A 12,872-nucleotide genomic window follows, 5' to 3' on the forward strand; every position below is an offset into this window, starting at 1 on the left:
AAGGCAAACAATGACTTGACCAATGCACAAAAAAGAATTAAAATAATTAAAGAAACTACTAAATTCTCAAGGTCTAAATCCAAAACAATGAAACTAAGGATCAATCAAATATCAGTTATATGTTAGGAAGCCATGCCTCACCTTTCACTGTCTGGTGTGTCACCACACAGCTGGTCCCCACCTCTGTCATGGTCGGCGGTCTCGTAGATTCCCTCTTCTTCCTGCAGATGGTGATGATGGTAACCAGGTGGGTGTCGACCAGTGGGATGTCGGTACCTCCCATACACAAATCTCGGCTCCTCCTCCCGACCTCGGCATCGGCTGCATCACATGAAGGAGCATAAAATAAATATTGTCTGCTTACATGTGAAATGTATCCCCAATGAATAAACTATTAACAACAGTAAATTTTATGAAGAGTGGTAGTGGTGATATTATTGTTGTATAGTGCACTCTTATGAAACTGTTTTCCTAAGATGTAAACCATTTAACACAAAGTAAATATCAGCATTTAAAGCACTGTATAGCTCACAAAACAAAATATTTTAAAAGTAAATACAATTAAAGATCTAATTTTGGTGGGCAGTTCTTCTTTTTACATCTCACAAAAATTTACCAATAAGAACATGTTAGAGTCAATGAAATTATTATCATAATAGTTGTAGTGCACATATAATTGCTTCAACTGTCAATCAAATGTGCTAATTATCTAGAAAGAAACTTTATACTTTCAACTATCGATGAATTGTTCCTTAATCCAATTTTATTTTACTATACGTACACATTATAAAAGAGATAAATGAACTACTGAGATAATAACATACTTCAAGTTAGGGCTGAGCACTTACCACAATAAGGGCTTCTTATAGGGGTTAATGTCTCAAAATCAGAGCAATTAAAATCTTGACTTTCTTAATGCTAATGATGAAAAAGAAACCAATCTGACTATCAGAATTTTCTGACAGTGTATCAAGGAATACAAAACAGACATGAAATAAAAACAAACAAAGAACATTTACTAAATTTATGCTAATAAGTCGTGTATTCTAACCTCTGTGTATTGGTTAGCTCTAATTCCATTCAGTGCTCAGTCCTGTTCCAGTCATTTGCTATGGGAGATGTCATGATGATACAACATTAATAATGGAAGCAAGACACAAACAACAGACAAATTCCAGGCTTAACAAAAAGAAAATCTATTTTTAACACAAAAAGATGTTTCTCGTAATTAATCAAGTATGGACACAAATGATATCAAAGTGAAATTATTATGTTCATGCTACTGAAATAAATATTATTAGATATGACAATGTAAAATGTGATCAGTTGGTAGCATTTCACATCCAATTAAATTGAGGTTTTCTTAAGTGATAAAAATTTCATTACAATGGTAAAAAAAATGGGAATTCAAGGAAACAAGAAAGCCCTATAGAACAAAAAATCACATTCCTAATTACTCAAAATATGTGGAATAAAGAAATTTGACTAATTATTGGCCTGTACTTTATGATTATTATATAACTTAACACAATAAATGAAGATGCAAACAATTATCCTCCTTAATTATAAGCACACACTGAATATAAAAACATGATATACATATATATAAGTGTGAGAATCATGAAGCAAAAATGTAATAATGGTACAACAAATTCAGTTTAAAGTATTAATTATCCAACATCTAGGTTACAACCAGTTGAAGCATGCTCAAGACTTCTAAAGATATTTGTTAACAGTGTGTCATGATTACAACACACTAATTACACTGGGTACTGGGTAATGCTGGTATGATCGAGTATATTTTTGGATTCTGAAATAATATGGAGGAGTAAATAGTGCAGGCTGATGATTATACTGAAACTGATATTTCTATGAAAGTGTAATCTTGAATGCACTCATATTTTTGTCTTCATTTTCCTTAATAGATTCAAGCTATAGCACGAGGGATCAACTGAAGAAAGACAGAAAACAATCCGTAGGAAATCCATAACTGTGTTTATATTGTGTCACCATACTAATTTCATATGTCAAGTTAAATTATCTGTAAGTTATCAGTATCTAACCAACCATATTTTAAAGGGTTGGAGGGGGATTTAGAGGTGTGTAAGCTTTGTTCATTTAATTAGAGTTTATATTATTTATACCCATTAGACACACAAAGCTTGTTAACATCATTTATTGTGTTTATCATAAAATAGGCCAATTTAACCAAATACTATAATAATAACTTCTGTACATGGCGCAACAACCCAGAAGACAGCAAGCTTCATCAGGAATGAAATAACGAATGTTGGAAAGTGGATGGTTTATACAGGGATATGAGACAGATCAGGCCACAGGAGTTAGCCAGTCAGAACCATGGGATAAAAAACCCTTTTGGGGGCATGTTAAAGAAAAGCCAGGTCAAGAGAAAGAGAAAATATGTATAATGTCTAATGGACCAAAGAGGAAGGTAGGACCAAATTGAAATATTGTTCTGGATTTAATTTTCTTCTTCCATTCTTTCGGGGTGTGAATAAGGGGTTTTCATAATCTACTTAGGAAGGATTTATACTCTCTGTTGAGGTTGTTATGATAGAGGCTCGATCTCTGTCACTTCCCTGACGATCCTGTTCGTGACTGTATTGACTGTCCAAAATACTCTGTCACTTAACAGGATATGATGGCCCAAGCTGACAGTGAATCAGCCATGGCTGAATTATCTAGATGATAAAACTGGATACTGTGATGGTAATTTTTAACTTTTATTGTCAATAAATCACATTTGACATGCAGTCCAGCGTTATGTGTGTGTTGCATTAGCATACTGCTAAACCATTAACCTTTTAAAAATGAAGCTTTCCTAAATAATATTTAATAATTCAGTCCATACTGCAAATAAAACAAAACACTTCACCATTACAAAAATAAACTTGTTGATGCTGTTTAGGGAAATAATCACTGTTTACACTAAGAATCATATGAAACCCATAAATACAAAATGAAGAGTTAAAGATTGTTGAAGCAGGTGAGACATATAGTTACTACTGGGGTTTAAACGGTTAATCTTGGAGTTAAGTCTGGCCAGTATGTCAGCAGTACAGGAGTTAAATCATCTTTCCCTATACCATAATGGTTAAAACTGGTTTCAATGGAATGACCAGTCTGTCCAATGTAAATATTATCACACTTAGAGGATATGCTATAAACACTCGGTGTTTTAAGAGCTAGGTCATCCTTGATGCATCAGAGGAAACCGAAGACTTTCCATGGTGGGATGTGTATGGCTCCATCACCCCTTTTCATCTTATGGATCTGACTGTCCAGTCTGTGTGGTCTGATTCATCACTTATGCCTATGTAACCCTTCCACATCCCAACACTCCTTCCTCACTTCAGCCCTGATAATAAAGGCAGTATGTTCCTCTGACATACAGCCAATACTACACAGTCAAACAACCTGAAAGATCACCATCTACAGAGTCTTTATTTATTTGCTGTGTTTCATAATATCAACACAACTTTATATTTTTATGTGATGTAAACTGTGAGCATATAAATATGAATAATTTCTGTGCTTTTAAAAATTGTAAACTGCAAGTCCTCTTGTCATGCAATTTATAAATGGGCACATACGTTTGGTGGAAGTGGTGGGAGACAAGGCAGTATAACATGGAACAATTCCAATGCTGAGAAAGTGAAATTACAATATGTTTTTATCCATAAAAAATTCAGTACAACCAGGAAATATATGTTATGCAAATTTCATCAATAATTTCTGTGAAATCCGACAAAGTCTAACATGGATAAACTGAACTTCCGCATGTAAGCTAGTTGCGATTTTATAGAAGTGCACCACCTGTCTTAAGAATGTAGTAAATTTTTGCATAATGAAAACATTACTAATGTCTATCAATAGTGTAGCTTTAATTTTGTTTCACTATATATTCATGCTTTCTGAATAAGGTGTTGAGGCTTCTTTAAAATATGTGAACTTGATTTTCTGTAATAAAATCTTGGACAATTAACTGCATCAATGTGGAGCAGAAATTCAATGTGGACAAGAAAATATAGAACATTTCTGAAACACTGGAATTTGCTTTAAACTGATTTCGCTGGTCACCTAAGTAGTTTTATCAATGTTACTCACGATAAAAACTTCAACTATTACTTAATTATGTATGACCAAGCATACTGTATTAAATCTAGAAATGCATTTTAGTCCTAATGCCATCCAAATGACATTTATTTGCATGTTATGATATGTGCAGAAGCTATATCAGACAATGTGCGCACTACTCACTTTAAACAAACAAAGAATTATTTTACAAAATCTTACAATGCAGATGCAAAAATAAAACAAACAACTCATATACAAAACTACATGCATGCATGAATGTTAACATTTTAAATGAACACATACTGCAGATAATACCAGACATAATGATTACGTTAATAAGTAGCAAAACTCCAAAAAGCCTTCTAAAACATATATATTACCAAGGTATCTCTGATTAGCAACGAAATGTCTACAACTTGACTGTCTTTCTCCCACTACAATGCATGAATAATAAATTTTATGATTTAAACCATATGCAAGTACAAGGTCATATTCTGTATTTTGTTGTGGTATAAGTATATGTATGTTCAATGTAATATTAGTAACAAAATAAGTGGTTTATATATATATTAAAAACAAGACCCTAGAAATATTTCTGTTACCACTTGTAAAACTGTATCATTTATTATTCTAGATTATTTGACTTTTAAATCAGATATCTCCTCAATATGCTTGTGAATAAAATTATGATAACAACAAATCAATTATGAAAAGATAAATAAATATATAGAAATGATTTGAGCCAAAATGTAAACATCCTCCTCCAAAATATTATTTACAAAACATGGAAAGTGAAGGTACAAGGGAATTAAGCCTCAGTGTTATGTATCTATGGCATGAGAGAGTGAATTGACATTTCTTGAGACCTAAATGTTAAATGATAAAGATTTAATTGCAGAATACTCAAGTCATATTGAAATAATGCCCCTATTACGTAACTGGAAGCAAACAAAGAAACGAACAGACTGCATCTCTGTGATAATTTCATCATTTATGAAAAATAACTAATTATAACAAATAAATATTTTTAAAAAGGTTTAATTTTCTGTCATTCAATCTTTGTTTAAAACATGCTTGAACCCCATAAATAACTGAGTTATGTTTAGAGAATGATCATACGTTAATGAAGAATAGCGGCTGTGATAATGTAGACATTTTCAAAGCTTCATTTTAGTCTACCACATTAAATGTCATCAAAACATCATGCACAGCATACCTAGATGACAAGGCACGTGAGGCAGCTTATGTAAACAGACATAAGAGGGTTCACATTTTTATAGAAAAGTAGTTGACATTTTGAAAAATACCCAATTAATCCCTCTGGAATGTAATTAAAGAACAATGCTTATGCTCTGAGACAGCTTCTATTAAGACATATCATACTGCAAGTTTATTTCTTTAGAGATCAGTTAGGTCACTGTTCTAATCATTTTTTAAAATTTATTTATAATCAGGAACCTTAGCCATCAGTCTAAGATGATGACATTAGGAACTTACATGTTAAAGAATTTTGAAGAACAAATTCTAGTCTGTTAAATATGAACAATTACATCAGAATTTGTCAAGACTTCATATTCAACACACTAAATTAAAATTATATTTTTAATTTTGATATACATATCCACAAAAAATAAGATGTACAACAAACAATCATTAAACAAACGTGGAATTGTGGCACAAATACTATGATGTCAGATCAGTTACAACGATAATAAACAACTGATTAAGGTACTTCTAGAATGATGCTATTTTTTTGTAGTAATACAAGTAGGAGATTCTGGCAACCTAAAATAATTTCATTCATTACAAAAATCTGTGATTTTTTAAACACGATAAATGTAACATTTAAAAATTATGTTTGCAGCCCTACTTATATTTCTACCCAGTAAGAATTACACATCATTTTATGACATTTAATGGTACTTTATTATAGAACTGATAAGCACATAAACTACTCTATTTATCTACATATTGAGACAGGAACTTGCCAAATGTGGTAGGAAACCACAGTCCTTTCAAGGTATGAGACAAATGAGTTGTGTAACATGTGTGTTTGTCAGTGTGCATATATATCATGAGAGCATGCGGACAACATGTATAGAGTGGAAAACCAAAATCCCAAAACAAACAAAATGAGCGATAGAGCGAGCGTAATTGTTAGTGACTGGATTACCTCATGGCTACGCTCACAACGTGCTAGGTGGAATATTCACAGGTAGAATTTGCGTTTCCTGCAATGACATAAAGCGAATCAAGCTTTGGATTGGTGGGTCGAGAAGAAGCAATATTCAATGTCATATTTATGGTGTATATGTTATATTGAAAGCATATTAAAAATTCAATTTAAAAATAAATTCTCTGGACACTTTTAAATGTTTCTGCAATAAAGTTATCTTAAAAATTAATTAACAAATTAATTGATAGGCAGCTTAATTACAGTGAAATATTATTTGTGATTAATGAACACTGAAATAAATTGTTGATGATAATGTAAATTTCATTGGTTAAATAATTTTGAGACTATGAATTATAAGGCATTACATATATCTTAATTCTTTGCACTTCTGAGATAACTATGCCATATCACATACTATGTACTGATAGTTAAGGCTGAAACCTCATATCTGACGTTTTAACAGAAGGCTGTTTTCAATATCACCTGGCTAAATATAAATTTTATCTATGTGTGGAGGCACATGTAACTATAAAGAATGATGCTAATACCATTATCTTTAAGAAACTGGTTTTGTTTCAGTTACAACCTCCCAGTTATTTATCAGTATCATGTTGCATCATTTGTTTAAGACTTGTTGGTTTCCAAATGCAATACTTATTGATTTTAATCCTTCATGGATACACTCTCAAAAATTAAACTGAGAGCAATACCATTACATGTGACATGAAGTGTTTGAAGTAATGCATATAAGTGCAATTTTGGTCTTATTGTTGCAGTTTCCCATAAGCAGGGAAATATGCTCTTATCTTAATTAATGTTGACCATACTTTCCCATCTTATACTATATAGTTCAACATATTACTAGAAAAATCCATGTTTTAAAATTATGCAAGTTTTTATCTCCTACACTTTATTCCTACTGTACAGTAATATATTTTATCACAAACAGTGCAACTTTTATGAGTACTATCACACTCTAATTTCCGTGGCGTAACAGCCCTCTGAGAGCAAAAGCCGACTAGCTGGCTGCTGGCCTCACGTTCACATGCCTAAGCAGAGGTGAACGATCATCCAACCAGATATAAGGTGACATGTGGTCAGCATGACGAACCCCCAGCCATTGCTAATTTTCATGACTGGACACTTAAATTTACAGGGCAGTAAAATGGAAAGTAACACCAGTACCAGTCAATAGGGGAACCTCAGTTGTAAAAGTACTACTACAATACTTGTCCTGATTACACAAACTGTAATATTTTGTGACATTTTACTGATTAGTTCTTGTATTCCATTCTGCAAGTTTCAATAATAACTAATTTTGTGATCTATTAAATTGCTCTTCTTGACTTTTCATATCACCTATACTACCAAATTATAAAAATTAAATTTAAAAAGCAGGATCCAGCTTTAAGAATGTTGACAATTTGTAATTTATACTTCAGATGATGAATAAAGTCAAAAAAGACAAATTTAATAAAATATAACCATACACAGAAACCTCCAAACTTAAACCAATTTTGTGATACTTAACCTCTTACTTCATAACTGCACAGAAAGAGCAGTAACAGACTAGGCACAGCATAGAAACCTCAGAAGTCTATTAAATACGGACAGAAAATGTGTACCTATATGCTGCAGGCTAAACTTATTTAATAATTTTATTAATTTCATAAAAAATTAAAAGATCATCTTAGTATTACAGTCCTCAGAATATGACACTTTTAAATTTTCTTTAAACATTCTATTAAGCAATATATATATATATAACTACAGTAATTAAGAATGCAAATGAAAGCTTAAATTTAGCATATTAATGTACTTTACATCAGTTGAACTTTTCCCTGCTAATAAATAAAGAAACAATCTAATTCCCTGATATAATTATGCCACAATTTTCAGTGGAAGAGTTTTTAACAGAATGTACCATTACTAATGACTCACAGCCTGGAATATTACAAAGATCATAAAATAATTAAACAAAACAAAACAAAACAAGAAAAGAAATGGTTACAATAATATAAGTTCTATAACTAAAACTATAATAAAAATTGTGCAATTAGGTGAGAATGGGGGGAAGGGGAAATAAATAGAACTGAAAAAAGTTACAAGAGTAATGCTTATAAACATATGTGGGGTGTAGATGATGGGCTTATAATTATGGAACAGCTGTTTTCTTACACAGAACAGATAACCATGCAGTTTATCTCAGCACAATGCATCTGCAATCCAAAGAGTTTACAATGCTACAATACAAACCGTCTACTCAAGAACATCTAAACAGATGGTATTGAATATCTCAAAGATGGCAGTATGTTTCAGTGACAGACAGAAATCAGTGTTGTCAATACTGGGTCATAGTAGGTGGATCTGTTTTCAGAGACTTTACAACACAGATGCCTTACTATCGTTCTGTTCCCTAGAATTACGTGAAATGTATTATAAGGGCACCAAACCCATGCCAAAAAATGGTTTCAAACATTGATATCAAATTTTGATTGGTAAAATATATTTACTTGTACTTTTTCCTATATATCTGTAACTGGTATAGCACTGGAGTAAATTTGAATAAGAGTAGCTCAGTCACTATAGTCCAGACTGGCTCAAGTGCCCATGCAGCCTCATATCCAATGGGTACTGGGAATCCCTTCCCTGGGGGTAAAGCATGGTTCAGGCACGATGCTGACCACTAAACACCCACAAAATGCCTAGGACATGGATGAGCCCTTCTCTCCACACAAAAGTGCCTCTATGGTATGTATGGCATGGGACAGCTTTACATTACTTTATTTTACATTTGAACACCAGCTTTTTGAATGTTTCTGTGTGGGAAAGGTATGTTCTGTTCAGTATGAAGGTATTATTATTAGCATAGCAGCAACTAATACATGAGTCATGGTGGTCCAGGGGTAGCACACTGGCCTTTTGTGCAGAAAATTTAGGGTTCGAGACCAGCTAGATCCAGTGCGGGGGTTTTCACATGTGTTTTCATAACTACACCTCTAACAAAATCAAAATTTTGTGAATGGGAGATAGGCAAATCCCCATAATATTTCAAATCATACATTAAGCTGTAGGTCCTGTCATTATTATCACCCCCTCATTGGGACTGAAATTTAAATCTGCCATATTAATGTTCACACCTAAAATACGGATTCCTGCTTCTTACAGGCCAGGAAACTCAAAAGGGAATTCCCAGCTTTCTCCTATGAGCTTATATATTGATTAGATAACTGAAAAAGAATTGCCAAGATCAGTTTAATAAATGTTTTCTTAAATTTGTATGTCATCGTCAAACACATCAATGTACAGGGCAGTGATATCTATATGAAAGGGTTCATGATTTAAATGTTGGGACAGTTTGCAAAATAAATACCAACCATATTTCAAGATGTCCATAAAGCAAGAACAGTAGATCATTCTGCAGGAATTCATAACTGATACTGCATGTCTCTCTCATACTCACACACACACACACAGTAAATCCTTCGCGAAGTGAAAATACATGCAAATATTTTTATTTTGTCATATAAGTTATTATACAGCTGTGTTATGTCTTACTGACTACAGCCCCATTCTGAAAATAGATTCATATTTGAGTTCTACTGAATATACTTAAATAACAAACAAACAAATACATGTATTGTTTAATGGTCTCTGGGCTGAAATCTGAACCTATTACCTCCCATATATGAAGAATATGAGAAGTGTTAACCACTCAACTGTGATGTTCAGTAACTGAGTTTTAATTTTTTATAAACTATGGTAAGGAAATGTGAATTAGTTTTCTTAATTAACACAATGAATTGGTAGGATGTAAAGAAAGTAAAAAATTAATTGCTAAGTGATGACAATTTAATAATTATATAACCTCAGTTAATTCAGTACTGATGTAAGGTGAAAGATAAAGAAATTATAAGTCGGAGGATGATGAAGTCCTAAAGGAAATATTCTCACATTCATGCATTAAGAATTCAACATGACACATATGAGGACAGGCACAGGTTCCTAGAGCTAAACAACCAATGGTCTTGCCCTTATAGGTCTAAGAGCCTGTGATGATCATTCAGTTATCTCTTTAAATACATAAACCAGAAATGTGATACAGGTGTAAATGTTAAGAGCTCAAACTTATTATTTCCTCAAACCAATCAACACAAAGAAATATAATAATGATACCTCTGTGATTCGCTGCAGGCTGCTGATTCAAGGCGATAATGTCTATCTGCTTCTGTTTCAGACATACGGATGTCTTCAGAGCCACTTGGACTCATGTGACGGGCAGAGTGGTGTTCCAGTTGACGAATGAGGTCCTCCAAGTTGCGGATGCGTATTGGACCACAAGATGGAGGCACTTCATCATCATCATCTTCCTCTTGCTGAGCACCATGGTGGTGAAGTAATGACCCTGTTCCTTCAACCAGGACTGTATGTGTCTGTGGTCCATCACACACTTTCTCTTGACTCCCAGAGCGTTTGTAATCACTGTAGCTGCCTCCACTACTGCACTCAGCTTCATGGAACATCATTGAATGAAAATTATTTAAGAGGAACTTGTATTCATATGGACTGTTTACATGTATTGTCATTTATACAATATTTTAAGGCAACAACTCTAGACTGTGGTAAGAAAACTCAATGAGATTAAAACCATTTTAAAACTTGATTTATCAAATTTGTGTCTGCAAACCATTATCATAAATGTTACTAATTTCAGCCACAGCTTCTTTAATATCCATGACAACACAAGCAATATGCCAGGAAAGCTCATTCAATAAAATAACTGGCTGCAGGCTGGATGTGAGGTTTGATACTTATCATAGGTACAAATTTTCCTTTGACATCATGTCCAGATTGGCTCTGGGGATAACCAATCCTCCAACACAATAGTCAACAGGTACATAGTTTTCTTCTCCAGTAGCACAGTGGCCAGAGTATAAATCATACCACTCAACTGCATCCAATGCCAAGATCTAATAGAATGCATACTGCTCTCTTCTTCCCCCCCCCCCCCCCCCCAAGCATGTAACAAGTGTAACTTTTGGTATCCAATGTTAAAGAAAATGTGCTAATTAAGATGTTAACAAATCATGGACAGTATAAAATGTGGTGGAAATTAAATGCTCAGTAACAGCATGCAAAATAAAGCTGTCCTGCTACATTCTATGGAGGTGCTTGTGGGAAAATTATAACTCCTACTTCTTCTTGACCTCGGCACTAGATTGGGGTAAATGGTGAGCACAACAACCCAGCCATGCTTTGCCCCTGGGGAAAGGATCCCAAGTACCTACTGGACAGAAAGCTGGGTACGACTCAGATGGTCTGGATACAAAAATTCCTTGCCCCCGCTAGAGATCGAACCCCAGTCATCCAATCTGTAGTCAGATGCTATATTGACTTATCTACCCTGGCTTCTTCAATACTAGCATGGTGTGTTTAATACTACAATATAAAATATGAGAATTCTCAAATAAGGCATGCTGACAGAACAAAATCAAAGTTGATTTTTATATACATCACATAAATGGGGTCGATTAAAGAAAGAAGGATAATTTCTAAGTTACTTAATAATGCCATATCAACTACTCAAGTTAAATAGTATCAAATGAAAATATAAAGATTATCATGAACAATAACCTGAGCCATATGCCTATTAATAATTTTTAGGTACTTGTGGGTTATCAGGACACATCACTTTAAAAATAGGTTAGGTTAGGTTAGTTGTCACTTATTGAAATAAAATAAAATAACTTTCAAGTATATGCCATTTATCCACACACATTAACGTAACCTAACCTATTTTTAAAGCGATGTGTCCCGATAACCCACAAGTACCAATTTTTATTAGTAGTTCATAATTATAATTAACAACAACACTGAACCGAGCATTTCCTTATATTTAATTTTAATTTACTGAAGTATTAAATATTCACTTCTGGCCTTCTTTCATAAATAAGTTCATCACTGAGAATGGCCAATATTTAATTTAAAAAAATAAACACCGTATTTTATTTTTAAAACATATGGCACAGGCAAAGTGCTGGCAAAGAAGTACTTATTTTAAGACATGTGGAGTGACTGAGAAAAGACTATTATATATAAATGAGGACATACCTAGAGATTTACGAAGGATCTCTTCACTGAGGAGACTACTGCTACTGGAAGGCATGGCAGCCCCTCTATGTGATGCAGCATTACGTAATGCCTCTAAAATGTCTTCATGGTAGCCATTGAGGCTCTTGAGCGTTCGTTCTACCTCTGAGATTGCTCCTCCCCCACCTCCCATCATGTCTGGACCCAGATTGTTGTCAGACTGGGAGAGGATTTCCTGGTTATCTGATTGTGAGTCTTCTGACCATTTTTCTTTGCACGCGTCTCCCATCACAGTTCCGTATGGCCCTGATTTCTTTAAAATTCCCTTCTCTGGAAGTTTTGACAAATTATTTGGCGGAAGATCGATGAATGAAACTGTTTCTTCCTCACCTAAACATGAGAATGACATAAACTGACCAACCAATTGCATGATAATGAAGAAAGCAGGTTGTTATGAATGGAATTCAGTAATGTATATTGCACAAACTTTCGCTCCACTATAAACACT

The 12,872-nt window shown here is 33.7% G+C and overlaps 1 protein-coding gene across 4 annotated transcripts in view; it reads right to left on the reverse strand.

Moving 5' to 3' along the window:
* The window catches only part of mmd (disintegrin and metalloproteinase domain-containing protein mind-meld), a 587,218-nt gene that overhangs the window by 5,896 nt on the left and 568,450 nt on the right, over positions 1 to 12,872 (reverse strand). For all 4 annotated transcript variants that reach the window (XM_087345919.1, XM_087345918.1, XM_087345916.1 and 1 more), the window contains exons 24-26: positions 12,386 to 12,754; positions 10,451 to 10,784; positions 142 to 321 (exon numbers count right to left, since the gene is read on the reverse strand). In XM_087345919.1, coding sequence (XP_087202045.1) covers positions 142 to 321; positions 10,451 to 10,784; positions 12,386 to 12,754 — 883 coding nt within the window. The remainder of the gene's footprint in view (positions 1 to 141; positions 322 to 10,450; positions 10,785 to 12,385; positions 12,755 to 12,872) is intronic.

This window comes from Zootermopsis nevadensis, unplaced genomic scaffold (assembly GCF_977971745.1).
Source record: "Zootermopsis nevadensis isolate Lab colony 2312 unplaced genomic scaffold, Znev_1.0 Znev_ptg000009l, whole genome shotgun sequence".
In the NCBI taxonomy this organism is placed as follows: domain Eukaryota; kingdom Metazoa; phylum Arthropoda; class Insecta; order Blattodea; family Termopsidae; genus Zootermopsis; species Zootermopsis nevadensis.